At 31.9% G+C, this 19,476-nt stretch overlaps 1 protein-coding gene across 1 annotated transcript; it reads left to right on the top strand.

The window, feature by feature from the left end:
• The first annotated feature begins 3,267 nt into the window (after positions 1 to 3,267).
• Positions 3,268 to 15,741, top strand: LOC111711009 (uncharacterized). The gene is made up of 11 exons (XM_023485226.1): positions 3,268 to 3,379; positions 8,287 to 8,390; positions 9,010 to 9,144; positions 10,110 to 10,167; positions 11,678 to 11,758; positions 11,860 to 11,922; positions 12,309 to 12,382; positions 13,294 to 13,419; positions 13,472 to 13,559; positions 14,104 to 14,185; positions 15,647 to 15,741. Exons 3-11 carry the CDS (start codon positions 9,113 to 9,115, stop codon positions 15,694 to 15,696), a joined length of 654 nt encoding a protein of 217 aa, XP_023340994.1. The 5' UTR covers positions 3,268 to 3,379; positions 8,287 to 8,390; positions 9,010 to 9,112; the 3' UTR covers positions 15,697 to 15,741.
• The last annotated feature ends 3,735 nt before the right edge of the window (positions 15,742 to 19,476 follow it).

The raw sequence follows: 19,476 nt of genomic DNA, 5'->3' as shown, positions 1-19,476 counted from the left end.
TCCATTTGAACTATTTTTAAGTTCATTTGAACTATTTTTATGTTCATTTGAACTATTTTTATGTTAATTTGAACTATTTTTATGTCAGTTTTAACTATTTCAACTATATTTTTTGTTCATTTCAACTTTATTTTTGTTCATTTTGAACTATTTTTTGTCCATTTGAACTATTTTTTTGCCCATTTGAATTATTTTTATGTCCATTTGAACTAATTTTTTGTTCATTTTTACTATTTTTATGTCCATTTGAACTATTTTTATGTTCATTTGAACTATTTTTTGTTTATTATATAATATCAATAGTTCAAATGAACTAAAAAATAGTTCAGAGCATTAAATAAACACGTTTTAACTATTGTTCATTTCAACTATTCACGAGGTAGCACCCCAAGTAACCAAAGTTAGGAATTTTCTGAGATTCTCCACCATTGGTGACTTTTTTAAAGAATTTTCGAGGAATTTTTTTGAGATTCATTTCCTGTTAGTAACTAATTCCTCGGAAATTCTTGAGAAATTCCCCAGAATTGGTCCCCAAGATGAGAGATTTTTGTGGGATCACAGTTTTGAGACTCAATTTTTCCCCACAAAATTCCTCAGAATTTCTCCGGAATACTTCTCCGGAAATTCGTGAGAAATTCTTAGGACTTGGTCACCATGTTTACGAATTTTTAGGGGAATTTATTAACTGAATTAGTTTCAAAAAATTTCTGGGAATTTCTCCGGAATTTTACCCCAAGAAAATCCTGAGAATATCTCCTGATTACTTCTCCGGAAATTCCTGAGAAATTCTTAGGACCAGGTCACCATGTTTACGGATTTTCAGGGGAATTTAATAATAGAATTAGAGAATTTCACCCCAAGAAATTCCTGAGAAATTCCCATGAATGCTTCTCCGGAAATTCCTGAGAAATTCTTAGGCCTTGGTCACCAAGTTTACGGATTTTTTGGAAAATTGAATGAGAGAATAAATTTTGAGAAATTCCCGAGAATTTCTCTGGAATTTTACTCAAGAAATTCTCAGGACTTTTCACAGAATTTCAAGTTCCGTTTTTCTCTTCTATTCTGTTATGCACTGCCATAACTAAATCTTTTTTCTGTGCATCCTTATTGATAAAAAATGATAATTTACTTTAGAACCATCTTTTTAAAAAATATTTTGAAAATTTTTTTTCATTTTTTTATTTTTTCTTGACAATTTAGTTGTCTGAATAAACAAAATACATGACAACTTCAGTAAGATCAAAAACGACTATAACATTCTGACTTAAGAAGATGGTTTTACTTCTAAAAAGTTGGAGGGGCAATATAGTTATTCACTATTATTGGGCCTAAGTCCTGGTTAGTGAATTTACTCAGGAATATGCTGAGAATATTTCAAGATATTCCTGAGGAACTCTTGAGAAAATCTTGGGAATAGTTCCCAGGAAATTCCCAGGAATGGGTTCTGAAGAACTTTTCGCTGGAAATTCCCAAGAATCTCCACAAATTTTGACAACATTTTCTACAGTTTTTCTGCAGAATTTGTAACAAGAAATTCCTTGGATAGAGTTATGAGAATTTCCTCAGAATGGGTTACAAGAAATTCCTTGGACCTGGTTCCTCGGAATTTGTTATTAGAAATTCCTCAAAATAGCTGTCGACATTTTCACCGGATTTTCCTGTGAAAGATTTCTGGAAATTTCCGCGGATTTTCCGCAAAATTGTTACTTGGGACGTGCATTAGTTCATAAGAACAATAGTTCAAATGAACAATAATTAAAATGGGAGTAATTCAAATGGGATAGCATCATTTGAATGTGCCTTGAAAGTACTATTATTAACCACTCTGATTGCCTTTTTTTTGCAAAGATCTGATTTTTTACAGTTTATAGTTGTAAACCCCTCCCCAAGTAACAATTCCATATTCAATACGAGGCCTCACAAGAGAGTTGTAATTAAGTAGACGAATGTTTAATGGTGTGTTACAACTGGGGCGACTCTTTGTCCTTTTTAGTTTTAATAATGACCTTCTGACGGAAGGGTTCTGTTGAACGAATCTTCCTTCTTGAGAACTCTTTACTTCTCTTGAATGCTCATTGGTTGTGGAATCGTCCTTGTACACGCATTGATACCTTTAAAAAATAAATATTTATATTTCTAATTTCCCAATTAATTTACTTTGATTGTAAAGAATCTCTCGAAATGCCTGGTGTACTAAAGTTTTCCTGGTAACGTTGGTAGCTTGACCTTCAAAAACATTTCGTTTATTATTACGGGTTAATCTTTTTGATAAAAACCAGTTTCTTTTAGTTTTATTATAATTACTTTGAATATGAAGGATTCTGTCTATATTCTTCTTCAGTCATCTCTGTTCATGCTCTTGGTTAAGATGTGTAGAAAAGGGTGCCCTTCCAGCAAGTCCCTTTTAAGAAGAATAGAAATACTCTGCAACATCTTTATATAATCCTTGTCGTATTTTCCGCTTCGTTTTATAGATTATTTTTGAGTAAATGTTCTTCTTGAACATTATAGTAAAAGACGACGATATTTAGGTGCTTATAAAGATTCCTTTTATCAAATTGTGGAATCAATGAATAGTGAATACCCATTTGTTATCCTTGAATTCATAGTTCTAACAACTCTTCAGTCCACATATAATTTTTTTAAAACTATTACTTAAAGTAAAAGTAGCCAACTGTCCTGTAAAAAGGACAGTTAGCTCGAAAAATACATTCTGATCATTAATAGTGCTATGGTGCCTGCTCATCATGGCTATCAACTGGCTCAACTAAAGAAAAACTCAAAAAACTTTCAATACTTTCCTAAAATGATCATCCTAGGTTACTTTAGTTTCGAGCAAAAATGGAAAACAAAACTACAAAAACCTAGCCAGCCCGTTAAAATTAAATGTTCCAAAATTTTATATTGAGTTACAATTAATTATCAACACTCCAAATTAAAAAATACTTAAAAAGTCAATACAAAAGCCTTTACAATCCAATCTAGTGAAGGTGGATAAGGTTGCTGGAGTGATGACGAAGAGACCAGGCTGGAACGGATTCACCAGTATAATAAATTGGTTTATTAATTATGTTAATTTAGCGGAATGTGCCAAGCATTTTGTAGTAAATGAAAAACTAAAAGTTAACAATCATGCTTAAAAATGTAACACCCTTTGTAAATATTGATAATAGAAGGGTTTTGTTTATTTTCAGCCAAATATGCACTACAAAAATATAGATAATACACCTTCATGACAGTAGTGCAAACCTAGCTGCTGGAGATTATGGTTGGAAGAAAATGTTATAAATATCTAAGATTACTGTTTACATCAGCATTGATTGTTGTGTTCATAGCATTTACAACTGTATCCATTCTTAAATATGCTACTCGTACAAAGGTTATATGTTTTTAAAGTGAAATTTTAAAAAAATCAATTTATGATTAAAGTTAATATGTTAATATGTCACCTATGTTACCCCCATGGGTTCCCTTAAGAACTTTAGGCCAATTTAGTTCAGCCGTTTGGCCAGCTATAGCTAAAATATATACAAAAATATATTTATATACAGTATTTTCAACTTTTTTCAGTTTAAATATACATTTTAGATGTTTAAATATATATTTTTTCCAAGACAAAATGTTTCATGGGTCTAATCCAAACATCAGTTGGAATAAAACTGATATTGGAGCATTTTTTATAAGGATTTCACAGATTTTTACAGAATGTGATAATAATTGTTTTACATTGAAAGTGATACATATTGTTTTACTTTAAAAAAATCTGATTGAAATGACAGTTCATAAACTTCTCCTCAGGTCTTGTAACATTTTCTAAGTAGGAATTTCTCTCAGTGCCTGCACTTGTTCATTACTTCGCTTCTTTCATTCAATAGGTTTGCATCCTCGGATAACAATATACAAGTTTTTTCCATCAGACAGAGATTGCACGTTTTTGTGACAGGATTATATGGGTTAGCTCTACTAACTATTGACCAGGATCTTGTAAATGGTTCATTTATCTTCTTTAGGCGCCAGATATGCTTGGATAAACCAGTAATATATTCATATTTAAGATTATTAAAGGATAACATGTGATTAGCATATCTCTCCTTGAACGAATTTGCAGCTATACCTGTATAACTTGTAGTCATCCCAGTTGACATCACTTCTGCTTTATAAACCACGCCTTTACTCAAACATTTTCCATTTAGAACACAATTTTCTGTTCCAGCACGACAATTGCAATCTTGGACATTTTTATTATTATAGTAAGATTTATTCACACACAAAGATATAAATACATATATAAATGGTGTAGTTTAAATTTGTTTAAATAAATTTTTTTTGAAAATACAGGTTTCCAAAAGAAAAGAGAAAAAATATGCAAAATTATGCAGAAATAGAAAACATTAATTTTTACTTACTACATAACATATTTATCATTTCAGTTATTACGTAATCATGGAATCCTTATAAATTTTTCATTCTTGTATTTAAAAGTTCTTGTAAAACCGGAACTTTCCATGCATGTTCTAATGGGACATCAAAATATTTCAATTGTTTCTTAACTAACATTTTACTAAGATCCGAAGGATTTACAGAAAAATCATTTGCAATAGAAAATAAGTTTCTGCCAAGAACTGTGTTGAGGTCATTTTTACATAAATTAGAAAGAAATCTAATGCAAAGCTTAGAACTTGCTTCAATAGTCTCATAGAAAGACACACATCTGCTAGCTAACATAGTTTTTACATGTAAACATTGTGAAATACTTTCAATCAAGTACCTATGCGTATCTCTAGGTATATTAAAAAGAATTCTAATAGCAGTATTCCATGCTGTTTACAATTTTGAAACACATTGGGAACTCAAGTCTCAAATACTAGATCTATAAAAACTACAACAGTAAATATTATACAGTTTCAAAATAACATCAGGACTGTTAAAATAAAATTCTTGGTCAAGGGAATGAATTGATGATGAAAATAGCTGGTTTTTTATTGCAATCTATGGTCATTGAATTATCACTTTGCAGAACATTTCCTAAATGTTTAAAGTCGTTTACAAATGGTAAAGGTAATTCATTCAATAAAATTGGGGTTATTTCATTATAATTAATCCTTTCTTTAGAAAAAATAAGGCATTTAGATTCGAATATTTGTACTAAATTTCAGTTTACCCAAGTAACAATTTTGTCATGTATTTTGTTTATTCAGACAACTGAATTGTCAATAAAAAATAAAAAAAAATGTTTTAAAATTTTTAAATATTTTTTTAAAAGATGGTTCTGAAGTAAATTATCATTTTTTATCAATAAGGATGCAAAGAAAAAAAGATTTAGTTTGAGCGTTTAAAAGAAGAGAACCTCAGAGACACCTATTGGTGAAAAACGGAACTTGAAAATTCTGTGAGGAAGTCCTGAGAATTTCTCAGGAATTTCCGGAGAAATATTCCTGAGAAATTTTTAGGAATTTCTTGAGAAAAATTCCTGAGAAATTCTCAGGAATTTCTCGAAACTTATTCTCTCATCTAATTCCCGAAAAATCCGTAAACTTTTTGACCAATTTTTAAGAATTTCTCAGGAATTTCCAGAGAAGCATTCCGGAGTATTTCTCAGGAATTTCTTGGTGTGAAATTCTGGAGAAATTCCCAGGAATTTCTGGAAACTAATTCTTTTATCAAATTCCCCTTAACATCCTTAAATGTGGTGACCAAGTCCTAAGAATTTCTCAGGAATTTCCGGAGAAGTAGTTAGGAGAGTTTCTCAGGAATTTCTTGGGGTGAAATTCCGGAGAAATTCCCAGGAATTTTTCAAAACTAATTCTCTTAATAAATTCCCCTAAAAATCCGTAAACATGGTGACAAAGTCCTTAGAATTTCTCAGGAATTTCCAGAAAATATTTCTGGAGAATTTCTGAGGAATTGGTGTGGAGAAATTCCAGAGAATTTCTCAGGAATTTCTCGAAACTGAGTCTCAAAACTGTGATCCCACAAAAATCTCTCATCTTGGGGACCAATTCTAGGGAATTTCTCGAGAATTTCCAAGGAATCAGTTACAGGAAATGATTCTCCAGAAATTCCTTGGAAATTTCTTAAAGAAAGTCACCAGGGTTGGAGAATCTGGGGAAATTCCTCACTTTTGTTACTTGGATAGTAGCTATGGCAAAATTTTCACAAATTTTCACCATTTCCTGAAGACCTGTTCTGCTAGGAGAAAGCAGAATAATATCATCTGCATATACCCATATGCCCAAATAGACACCCTGAATTTGGCATCCAATTGTTGAACATCGTAATAACTTGATAATTTTGTCAATGTAAATACAGAATAGCACAGGGGAAGAAACTGCTCCTTGTCTGACTCCATTTTGTACATTGAAGGTATTTGAGAACGCATTACCCCATCTAACATTACATTTTTGATTTGAGTAAATGAACATTAAACACTTTAATGCTAGAGGTGAAACAACCCTCTCCAATAACTCTGTGAAGAGCACTTCCCATGACACAAGATCAAATGCCTTACTCAGATCCATTGCACTAGCATAAACTGCTCTATCAGCTCTGTTGTAATAATCCACTACAGAGTTGGCCCCCTAGCTGCACATTGTAGTACTGGCTAGCTTCTGAAAACCAAATTGAAGTTCATCTGTGGTCAGCTTATCAGAGTTTAGAATTAATATCAACCAGTCAAACCATTTTAGAATCAAGCTGCCAATGGCAATTGCCCTGTAATTGTCATCATTGCAATAACTCCATCTTCTTCTCTATTGCTGACATTCTCTCATCCATCATTGCATTTGAGGTGTCCTGAAATGCCTTGACACTAAACTCACTATTTGTCAAAAACTTGGGTATTTGGAAATTGAAAGGAACTGTCACCACAACATTTCCATGCCCAGCTTTATCAATTTTCGATATCTTTTCCCAGAGATCTAGAAAAATGGTAGATATCTTTCGTTTTTCTTGGATATTTCCCTCTGTATCCTGCAGTTGAAAAGCTTGATAAAAATTTGATCTAGAGTTCTTCATCTGTTCCAAGGAGAACTCTCGACTAAGTGTATCCAGAACACAGGTTTTAACAGCAACTCTATCAAAAGAATAAAACATTGATCCTAAAATTCCATCAACTAGAATCATTTCCCCAGACCTTGTATCTTTATAAAGGAAGCCTTGATGACTGACTTGTTCATTTACAGTGGTCTCACTGTCCATTTCCTCCAGGGAAGTATCTAAAGAATTATCCAAGGATTTTTTGGCTTTTGGCCACAAGATTGGCGAAAGCCAGATTATATCTAGAATCTTCCAGAATTCTATGAATGTACTTTAAAGTTGTGTGTAAGCCTTGAATTGAGAAAGCAGTGTGAAATTGATTGGATTTAAAGAAAGATTTTACTCAAAAGTTTCTTATTATGTCCAGAAAGAATTGCTTCAATATTTGTCTTACAAGAATAAGATACTTTAATCGTTGATCTATTAAAGTATTTTCTCAGTTCTGGTTTTCCAAAATATTTCTTAATCAAACTTAAGAACTTTTCCTCTACTTTTGTCTGTACTGTTTCACTAAAAGGAGGATTGAACCAAATAATTTTTTTTTGATCTTGTTTTATTTTTATCCCTGTTTTAATCAGATGGGTTAAATTCTAGGCTTTCCGTGTATCCTGCTTGATGTAGTGCATCCATATAGGGTTTTGATTCATTCTCAACAACTTCTCTGGAATATAATAAATTAGAAACTCTTTCTCCAATCATTTTTGGAAGTTTTATTTTATAGACCTGGGATGGTTTGACTTGACATTGATGTAAACAGGAATCTCATTGTTTTTTTCTGTACGGTTTAAAACTTTCTTTTTTTAGATCAAATTAAACATCCAAGAATTCTGTTACTGTAACATTTCCCTCTATTGTAACCTTGAGTTTACAATCTTTAAAGATAGAAAACATTTTCTTCCTAATTTTTTCAATCTCTGGTCCTGATCCTTGTACAATAAATATACATATGACCAAAGGGCTTTACAGATATTTGTATGGTATATAATATTCTATAACTAACTTGGGAGCCCAGTTTATCCTTAAAAACTACAACTTTAAAAGTCAACCAACTAAACTATAAATTTTTAAACCAAGTTAAGAACATTCCTGTGGTGTTAACAAGTTCCCCAATTCCATATACTATATTAGATATTAAATACTTTTTGAAATTAAATTTGTTAAAAAAATGTTCTACTCAAATATATTTTACTTTGAAATCAACTTAATGTTTCGCACAATACATAAAGATCTAGAAAAGCTATCTGTATTCAGTCATTCACAGAGAACTTTGCTGATGATTTTCTGAAGAATATATCTCCACCTACATTCTCATTCTGTCCATTCGATCCTGTACAATATACAGCATGGGGAAATTTGTAAGTAGACGTTTATATCAATACAATGAAGACGACTTTTCTATTTTGGTTCTTATTTCAAACAAAAAATTCAAATAATAAGTTTATATGGAAACAAAGAGAAGCTGTTAATTGATAGCTTCTCTTTGTTTTCCTATTTATATTTATCCATTCTGTAATAAGGCTTGGTAAGAATAAAAAATTGATTTCGTTGTCTTCATTGTATACAAAGACGACTGAAGAAAAGTGATAACAATTACAGGAAACATTTGACCGTATCTATATTAATAAATAGTCAGGCGATGCTGTTGTTTAATTATACACTTCAAAGTGTGATATTTTAAGCAGTGATCCGGATCCAGATCCAATATAACTAGATCAATGAGCTATAATGTTGCAGATATCTTCAACATTATAGCTCATTGAATAGGGATCCACAAAAATATCTGAATTCAAGTGGAAACTTTTATACCACGCAAAACATTGAATCTTCAAATGGTAAATCAAGTTAAGAATCCAGATTCTTTATTTTAAAGGATTCAAATCCAGATCCTTTATTTTAAAGGATTCAAATCCAGATCTGCATCTAAATGGAATGGATCTTCTAAGCACTGATGTTAAATAACAAAGTGATATTTAGGTACAATTCTGATACGTATGAAAAAGTGGCAAGGAAAATTGAGGATCTTGTGGTAAACATCACTGATTTAGAGGAACACTACCATGTTGAAAGATTGAACACAATGAGAGGAAAATGCTTGGCTCTAACCTCAAAGTGAGTATAACTAGAGTAGCAAGTTGACCTTACTTGCTAAAGTTGTTCTATCATCAGTGTTTTAAGTGGTATTTTGGAGGGAAAATATTTACTATTTTCTGAATTTTATCATTTGTTCAAAAAAGATTTAAATAAATTATGAAAAAGAAACAAGCAAATAACTGGGGGGAGTAAAGAAAAACTGGGTTTAGCGTTGTTTTACAAAACAATATTTAAATGTTTGCAGTGTTCATTTTTTAGCCTTTTAGGTAGAAAAATATTAAAGTAAGTTTCTGGTACATAAAAAATCCGCGAAATAATTTTTTTGGGAAAATTTCGAAAAAAAACTGCAAGAAAATGGTTTTTTTTTATATTTCATTCCGAAGTTTAATAAAAATCTAATGATAAATAGTTTTGAAAAATAGTTGTAGAACAATATCAGTGCAGATCAAGGTTGTATAACAAAGTTGGTAACTCTCTATGCACTTCCAATTTACGGTGAATGCCGTCTCCTTAGCATAGATAGAAAAAAACCTCATATGACGTCACTGAATATAGTGGCGAGTGTGGCGTCATATGAGGTTTTTATCTGTCTTTGCTTAAGAGACAACACTTTCCATACATTTTGTTATAATCATCAAACAATTTTGTTATTCAAAATGTAATCCATAATAGGGCAAATTTGTTTACAGCAAGTACATTTTTAAAGTTTTATTTTTTTAAGATTTGCACAAACAATCAGAACAGAATAGCAAATTTCAAGTAATTTCTGATGACATTTTTTTCTAAAATAAATGTATTCGGATATTATTCTATCTTCAAAGTTTTTTAGCATTGAAAATATTTTAATGTTTTTAGCATCTATATCATGAACTCTGCAAACAAAATTTTTGTGTTTTGTTAAACCACCTTAATCATTAATTTTTTTATTGACACTGTACGTAAAGGAAAAACTAAAATTGTAAGCACAGTCTAATGATTTTAAGAATGAAGATTTCCTTGGAAAAGTCAGCAAAGAATAAATTCCATCCCATCTTATTTAAGGTAAAGTCTAAATTTAATTGAATAACACAGCCTAAAGAATACATGAAAAAACATGGAATTTTATTGCAAAAGAGTGTTAAAAGTACTATGCTATTGTTTATAATACAGACCAAAGTGAATGCAAGATTACACATGCCTGGAGAAGAGATCAGTATTGTATATAATGTGGAGGATCAAGATTCGGTATAATTAATTTCTCACTCTACTCATCAAAGTTTTACTTAAAGGGACTGTAAGCGTAATTTCAAGTGATAAGACACCCTTGAGATCTTCATCTGATCAAAAATGTGAAAGATAACATCGTTTTTCTTACTCAAAAAGTTGTTAATTCTGTGCATACATTTCTCCAGTGTTTCTTTAAAGCATGAAACTTTTGCAGAAAAAGCTTTTAAGGGTATCGTTGTAAATTGGGCATTGTTATCCTTGGTACCAGCACAAACGTCGGACCCACAAACGTCGGACGCCACAAACGTCGGACAGTACAAACGTCGGACGCACAAACGTCGGACCAGTACAAACGTCGGACCAGTACAAAAGTCAGACTAGTACAAACGTCGGACGGGTACATTTATGAGAAAAAACGTTGAACTTGGTAGATTTTGAATGGACCATTGTTTTAAAAAATTTCAAACTATGAATTCTACAAGATCATGCAGTTTAATCCCTATATCTTTGCAACCCGTTGTTGTAGACCTTAGAGATTTCAAACAATGATTTCTACAAGATCATACAGTTTAATCCCTTTATATTTGCAACCCGATGCTGTAGATGTTTCCAAGAACAGTTCGTGGACTTATTGCTATATTTCCAGAGCTTCCTTTGACTACTTGTTTTTCTATTTCACGTACTCTTTTCTTCAAAAGATCACTGACATGTGTATGCTCTCCCAGGAAACTGATAATCTTGTCATTCTCAAGAATTGTTTTTCCTTTGAATGCATTGGTAATAGGTTTTGTTGGGTTTCTTCTTTGTAACCCTATATTCAAACTGATTTAAATCAAGTAGGTGCCCTCCCCCTAGGCTTGACTTCAATATAGTTAGTCTTCTCGCCCATGTATCCAGACGACTTTGTGAGCTTATGAATTTTTAACAAAAAAAATTGGGAATTTTTTTTTTAGAAAATTGCAAATTTACAAGAATTTTAATCTGAAAATTCAAATATATTTTTTCCTCCTTAGTCCGAGGTTTTTCCTTTTAAATGTACCCGTCCGACGTTTGTACTCGTCCGACGTTTGTACCAGTCCGACGTTTGTACCAGTCTGACGTTTGTACTGGTCCGATGTTTGTACTGGTCCGACGTTTGTACTGGTCCGATGTTTGTACTGGTCCGACGTTTGTACTGGTCCGACGTTTGTACTGTCCGACGTTTGTGGGTCCGACGTTTGTACTGGTACCTTATCCTTGCATGGAGGGTCACTTGCATTGTTGCATATTACAATCCCCTAAGATAAACTACAACTCTGTTGTCAGAAAAAATTAGATATTCTAATCAAATATTTTACATTCAAAGATTGAAATTGAGGAGTTTGATGTTACAAACCATGTGTGGTGTACGGCAACCTACGCAGAATGGGATGATTCAGCAACCACAGTAAGTTCCATGATTAAAATTTGTCAGGACAACTGATTGGGTTTTTATATTTTTAATTTATTGTAAAAATGAAGACACAAAAAATCTTTCCTACATTATAGACTTGCAAAGAGTGGGAAACTGATAAAGCCTACTTCAATTGTGTGAAATCAAGTCTTCGAGGGGTAAGTTTATATTCTTTTATGTAAGGTTCAGAACTTAAAGTAAAATATATTTGTAAGCAGTGCTAAGGATCCTGGTCATTTAAGATTTATTGCTTTTTTTAGCAAAAAAATCATTTTTTTGTTGATTTGCTTCTGTTTTTGCTATAGCTCGAAAAACCTTTCAAAGATAAGTAAACTTATATAATAATGTCTCTTTTCTTAGCAGTTCAGATTTGGGTTTGAGGTGCAAAGAGTTTTTTATAAAGTTTTCAGTTGATATTTTTGCAGATTCGAGAAGCCAAATTTTGTTTCAGATCCAATGGATCTGAATCTGGATCCTAAGCAACCATTTTTAAGATAATCAAATATATTCACAATCTAATTTTTTCTGGGTTTTTTTTATTCAGACACTGCTTGAAAATAACTCCAGGTGTAATGTGCATTTTGAAAAGTATGTCATGAAACAAAATGATAGTTTCAGGTAACTCTATAAATGTTTTACTTACAAAATTAGAACTTTCAAATTTGCTATGCATACAACAAGAATACCACCAGAAAGTGTTTTAAAGGGAGTGTTTGCGAAAAATGAAAGGGGTACAGGCTTATGGCGAATAAAAAGCGCTTTTGATTGCTACTTATCTTACTTCAATCAATCTTAATTTGTATGGACGCTGCGTTCTTCAGTATGAGTTATTTTTAACAATTTTCTCCTTATGACCCAAGAGATAGAAGTAAGATTAGTAGCAATCAAAAGCGCTTATTATTCGCCATAAGCCTATAACCCCTTTCAATTCCCTTTACATTCCCTTTAAACCCATGCAGTCAAGATGCTACCTGACCAAGGGTTTGCATACAAATTATGAGTAAGTATATGAATCCCAAATCACAAAAACAGATTGTAAAATGATAATAAATTTTCCATAGACATAGCCAAATTTAAGACTTATTGGTCAGACGTAAAAGAAACCATTCTAAATAAGACTGGTCCTTGAGCAAAATTATTGGGAATTAGTCAGAAAATATGAATCTCTGTATCAGAACATGCTGTGACTAAAATCCAGAATCAGGGAAAGTCAACAGAAGAAAAAGAAAAAAAAAAGGAATGAGGAGAGGAATGATGACAAGAAGAATAATAAAATTAGAATTTTTCTGTATTAACTGTATCCAATTTATAAAATTCTAAATTCAAAAACAGGTGTGACAAAATCACTTTAAAAACCGTAATTTTTAAGAAATATGAAAATATAGCAGGCATTAAGGGGAAATATATCCCTATACAGTTCAAATGCAGGGTTAGATCTGGGCTCTTATAATGGTAGTTAAGCAGTCCCTGTCCCGACTATTCTAATAATTTGAGTGTGTTAATCAAGAAATTTAATAACTGTTCTTTAGAGAATGTAACACTATCGAGGAAGGAATAAAAAGGAAGATACTACTCGACCAAGCAATTCTGAAAATTTTTGACAATGATGATGGAAAATGTCTACCAAGATGTATTTCAAGAGGTTGGAGATTGAAGTAAGAAAAAGCTTAAACTTACATTTCAAAACTTAATTCTTGATTTTTCTAGATGCTCCCTAAGCAGATTTCCACTGAATGACACATTTATAACATCTCTCTGTGGAAGACTCGAAGTTAACAGCCCAAAGAAAACAATCGTAATATGCATAAAAGCTTGTTATATATGTCGTACAAACTTTTTGATAATATTTCTCCTTTTCAAATAACAAAAACAACCTTTTAAATTGTCTCTTGATCATCTGTCCTTGTCTATTGTAGACCTTGTGCCATGAACCCAGCGAAATGATCTCCAAACCACCAAATTAGTAGAATGACCTCTCAACCTTGCCAAATAACCCTAGAGTCCGCCAAATAACCCTTGAGTCCACACAAGCTCCAAGTCCTGCCAAACAAGCTAAGCTCTGAGATCGTCAAACAAACTATGAACCATTAAAAGTCCTATCCCCTATTGACTTACAATCCCAAATTAAGGAGTTTTATCTGATGACTTACAATCCCTAATTAAGGAATATTACCTGATGGTTTACAATACCTAATTAAGGAGTTTTATCTGATGACTTACAATCCCTAATTAAGGAATATTACCTGATGGTTTACAATACCTAATTAAGGAGTTTTATCTGATGACTTACAATCCCTTATTATGGAATATTACATGATGGCTTACAATCCCAAATTAAGGAGTATTACCTGATGACAGAGCTGAATCTAATCGGTGAAGTTGGAGGAATGCTGGGTCTCCTGCTTGGCTGGTCAATCTTAGGTAAATCTTCGAAATTAGATTAATTCTTTCTAAATAATCTGAAATTGCTGAATAATTTGAATTTGCAATCCATCAATGCAATTGTATACTATTCTTTCAATGCAGTTTTAATAGTACTTTAACGGAATTGTTTACTAATCCCTCAATCTAATTGTATAATAATCCCTCAATAAAGTTGTTTACTAATTCATCAATTAAGTTGTATACTAATTCATCAATTAATTTTTATACTAATCCCTCAATAAAGTTGTATACTATGTAAGGGAGTTCCAATTACGCATTTTTAACAAAGAATGTTAACATATTAATCTTAAAAAATGCTGAGTCATGGTTGGAATCAATAATCCATATATAAGAACTCTGCCTAACTAATGCAAAAAAACTCTTAAAAATTGATAGTTGTGCTTTTATGATAAAATTGTTAGAATGTATTTATATGTTTTGATTTTTTGTAAACATCCTGTGTGCACTGTGAGCGCATTTTTTACTTCTAGGCTCACAGTTTGAACCACACCTTAAAACTAACTTTGAAATCTTTAAAAGATGATACCAGCAGTTGTAACCAACCCTTGAGCAGCTCCAGAGTTTCAAACCAACTCTGAATCACTAAAAAACGGATTTTATGATATTATTAAACCTAGAGCCTACATTGAGCAAATGAACAGCTATCCAGATCCCGGATTCTATTTTAAGGAGCTTTTAGCAGCTCCCCTACAGCAGCAGCCTTCAACAGTCCTGAACCAGAAAGCTCTGGGATCTAGGATTCATCTATACCAGCTTCTAGCAGCTCCCTTACAGCAGCATTCTTTAACAGTTCTGCACTAGAGAAGCTCCGGGTTCTAGGATTCATCTATACCAGTTTCTAGCAGCTCCCTTACAACAGCATCTTTTAACAGTTCTGCACTAGAGAAGCTCCGGGTTCTTGGATTCATCTATACCAACTCCCCTGCAGCAATCAACTCCACCATTTAATAACGCTCCCATATATTCCGTAATAAGTTTTCAATAAACATTTTACACCCTCAATAAAGTTGTATGCTAATCCCTCAATAAAGTTGTATACAAATTCATCAGTAAAATTTAATACTAATTCCTCAATAAAATTGTATACTGATCGATCAATAAAGTTGTATACTAATCCCTTAATAAAGTTGTATACTAATCCCTCAATTAAGTTGTATACTAATCCCTTAATAAAGTTGTATACTAATCCCTCAATTAAGTTGTATACTAATCCCTTAATAAAGTTGTATACTAATCCCTCAATAAAGTTGTAGACTAATCCCTCAATGCAATTGTTACTAGTCGCTTGATGCAATTGTATACTAGTCGCTTGATGCAATTGTATACTAGTCGCTTGATGCAATTGTATACTAGTCGCTTGATGCAATTGTATACTAGTCGCTTGATGCAATTGTTTACTAGTCGCTTGATGCAATTGTTTAATAATACTTTGTTAAGGTTCCTGTCTGGATTTTGTTTCCTGTATGTACATGAAAACATTTAAATAAAGGATGAAATACGAAAGAAAGAAAAATTAGAAGACTAAAACTAAAATTCTAACCCTCAGAATTTATTCAAATATTATACTTTATATATTTGAGCACATAAAATAAATGATTGGTGTAAATATATTAAGATTACTTATTGCTCTTTCAAACCAACATTAGGACAACGCCGATAAATTAAATGCTTTGCAGGAAATGAAAGGATAAATATTAAAATACAACGGTTTCCAGTCAGAATTCCGTTACGCGGAATTGCGAGGAAATTGCAGGGCCCACAATTGGGCGCAAGTAAAATACACTTGCGGCGTTGGAAATACATAGATACAGAAAACAAGAAAAACAAAAAAATAAACGGAAGTAATCAAATAAATAATTTTAAAGGGACTGACCGGCTATGTTGGGTAGTTAACCTGAGCATGCAGTATTGTGGACAAATTTGTTAGGATTCATTTGAGACATGTAAAATTTTTTAAAGATCTCAAAATCCTGAGTTTAAGCGCAAAGTCGACGTTCAAAATTAACTCTTAACATCGAAAATAAGTAATTTTATTCAATTATTAGTTTCTATAATCCCTCTTTAATCACAAAGATTTTCTGGAATTTTTATTAAAAAGACGACATTTGAAGAATTTCAAGAAATCTGCAAAAAAATTAACTCTTATCATCGAAAATAAGTAATGATATTCAATTATAAGTTTCTATAATCACTCTTTAATCACAAAGATTTTCTGCCGATTTCTGAAATTTTTATTAAAAAGACGACATTTGAAGAATTTGAAGAAATCTGCGAATAAATTCATAGAAAATAAGAAATTCAATATAATGATGAAAAGGGAAATAATTAATCTTAATTTCTATTTATTGACAAATTTCTTTTGAGAAATATGTTCCTAAACATCTAATTAGTTTACTATATTTTTTGTCGTCGTTATTTAATAATTGAAAAAACCCGATTCTGAAAACGTACCCAGCCAAATTCATGATTTTGAACGTCCACTTTGCGCTAAAACTATGTAATCATACATCATGGAAACGTTTTATATGTCTCAAATGAATCCTAAAGAATTTGTCCACAACACTGCATAATCAGTTTAACTACCTTATATAGCCGGTCTGTCCCTTTAAATTACAATAAGATTGATTAAAAATTTGTGGTCTGACTTCATTTATTATTTGGGACATTTATTTAATGCCATGTGTTCCTCAATATAGAAAAAGGAGAAGAAAGATTTCGAATGAAATTGTTTGCTTTGCGGAAAACAATTACTTTATGACCGCCGCACTAAATAGACTAGCGAAACTAAACTCAATAAATTAACGAACAGTTGAAGAGTTTTTATAAAGCACTTAATTCATCAGTCAGTTGAAGAGTTTCTATGAAGAACATCAATCATCAGACAGTTGAAGAGTTCCTATGAAGAACATCAATCATCAGACAGTTGAAGAGTTTCTATGAAGAACATCAATCATCAGACAGTTGAAGAGTTCCTATTAAGAACATCAATCATCAGACAGTTGAAGAGTTCCTATGAAGAACATCAATCATCAGACAGTTGAAGAGTTCCTATGAAGAACATCAATCATCAGATAGTTGAAGAGTTCCTATGAAGAACATCAATCATCAGACAGTTGAAGAGTTTTTGTAAAGAACATAATTCATCTGTCAGTTGAAGAGTTCCTATGGAGAACATCAATCATCAGACAGTTGAAGAGTTCCTATGGAAAACATCAATCATCAGACAGTTGAAGAGTTCCTATGAAGAACATCAAGAACTCGCAAAACTTTCTCCTCATGATAAGGTCTATAGCCACCACCTGGAACAAATTTCAAATCTTAAACTCTACTTTAGAATCCTTTTCTTCGCACTTTATATAGATTTTTTTTTTAAAAATATGATCTGTAAAAAGCTCATCTAGAAACCTAATCTGGAAACCTTCTATTTTTACAAAATATAGAAACCTAATCTAGACACCGTATTCCGAAAGCTTTTCTGTTATCTAGAAATTTTATCTAATGAACGATATAAAAAAGAGTATAACAAAAAGCTTTCCTGAAAACCTTATCTAGAAACCTGATCCTTGAAAAACTCCTTAAAAACCTTCATATATATACTATCCCTTTTAGTACAGAGCTCAGGATTTTTAAAAAACTTTTTAACGGGTTTAACTCTAAAAATGTGCTCTATACATAACTTTTAATAGTTACAAATTATAAAACCTTCAGCTTTATTCAGCAAGGAACTGCGTCTTACCCACAAACTAAAATTTCTTATCCCTAAACCAATGCAACCTGATAGTGTAAACCTTCGATAATTTAAACTTATATTATTTGATCTAACAGACTTGATAGTTTCAAATATCTAAGGTCTACGGACTACGACATTGGGTTGCAAAAATATAGGGATTGCAAGAGGGAGATTAGTCTAATTCATAAAATGAGTTAGAAAATATCAACATAACATTATTATAAAATAAAATAATAACTTTGTATATCATAACAAAGCAATGAACTGTTGATTGCAAGGCATGCATGAGCTGCAGAGGCAGCGAAGCCTCCCCCCCTCCATCCATAAAATGGTTAGTATAGGGCATCTTGTTTCATCCGTTTTTTGGCTCTTTGGTGACTCTACAAAAATTGAGCTTAAAACTAAAAATTATGCAAAATCCTTATTTAAAGCGAAATAAAGAGTGATGTAAAAATACAATTTTGGAATATTGTGAAGCCTACTGAGAGCCAGATTGTTTAAAATTAGAATCATATTTTAACTTAAAATAATGACAATCGCTGAATAATCTAAAGCTATACCAATGAATAGATCTATACGCAAAGTCGGTAGACGGATATTCACGCATAGCTTCACTATCTGCTTCAGTATACCTTAAAATCAGAGATGGTCATCGGTGGGAGGTAATATTTTAAACAGGTAAAGAGTTTTTTGGCGTTGAAATCACTTTGTTTATTAGATAGGGAGTAAACATATTACACAATGTAATAACAGCAAACTTGTCCAAGATTACAATTTTGAGAAAAGATATGTAAATCTCAGATTAAAATAAGAATAACAGGCCTCAAATCTATGCCTCTCAGTACTTACAATTTATAGACAATTAGTTAAAGGGAGTGTTCGCGAAAAGTGAAAGGGGGTATAGGCTTAATACGATAAAAAAGCGCTTTTGATCGCTACTAATCTCACTTCTATCTGTTGCGTCTATAAGGAGAAAATTGTTAAAAACGACTAATACCGAAGAACGCAGTGTCCATACAAATTCTGAAAGATGCAACATTCAACTCGGATCGTAAACAAATCAATTGTATTCCAAACAAATCATTCAGAGATTACAAATAATAGTCATCGATTATTTTTCGACGCATTCGTAAATAGTTGATATTTCATAATATTTTGTATTTTTCATGATCTAAGAGGTACTTTTGAAAACATTTATTTCTGTTTCGAGGATTTTTGATAATGAAGACGACATTTTCATATTTTCCAGGAATGTTCGAAAATCCAGCACCAGCGAAAATTATTTTTAAAAAACAAAATCAAAAATATTATGAAATATTAGCTATATTCGAATGCGTCAAAAAATAATCGATTTTTTGGGCGAAGATATTTTTCAGTTTTAGTTAGAGTAGAAGAGTTTTTTTAGTACTCAAAAATTTACTAAGAATGTCTCAATGTCTCAATGTCAATAAATAAACTCTTTTGAACAAAACATTAGGAAGTAGTATTATTTTTATTCATCTTCATATTATCATGATGAGGCCGAGGGACAAGAAGC

Source organism: Eurytemora carolleeae, unplaced genomic scaffold, assembly GCF_000591075.1.
Source record: "Eurytemora carolleeae unplaced genomic scaffold, Eaff_2.0 scaffold945, whole genome shotgun sequence".
In the NCBI taxonomy this organism is placed as follows: domain Eukaryota; kingdom Metazoa; phylum Arthropoda; class Copepoda; order Calanoida; family Temoridae; genus Eurytemora; species Eurytemora carolleeae.
This window is presented reverse-complemented; position numbering and strand designations above follow the sequence as displayed.

What these genes read in the sequence shown, in the direction of transcription:
- LOC111711009 (XM_023485226.1), top strand. Translation starts at nt 9,113, where the DNA reads ATGAGAGGAAAATGCTTGGCTCTAACCTCAAA. An exon ending in TCCATCCCATCTTATTTAAG is followed by an intron (nt 10,168 to 11,677) that starts GTAAAGTCTAAA and finishes TTACATTCAAAG; the next exon opens with ATTGAAATTGAGGAGTTTGA. An exon ending in TGAAATCAAGTCTTCGAGGG is followed by an intron (nt 11,923 to 12,308) that starts GTAAGTTTATAT and finishes TTTTTTATTCAG; the next exon opens with ACACTGCTTGAAAATAACTC.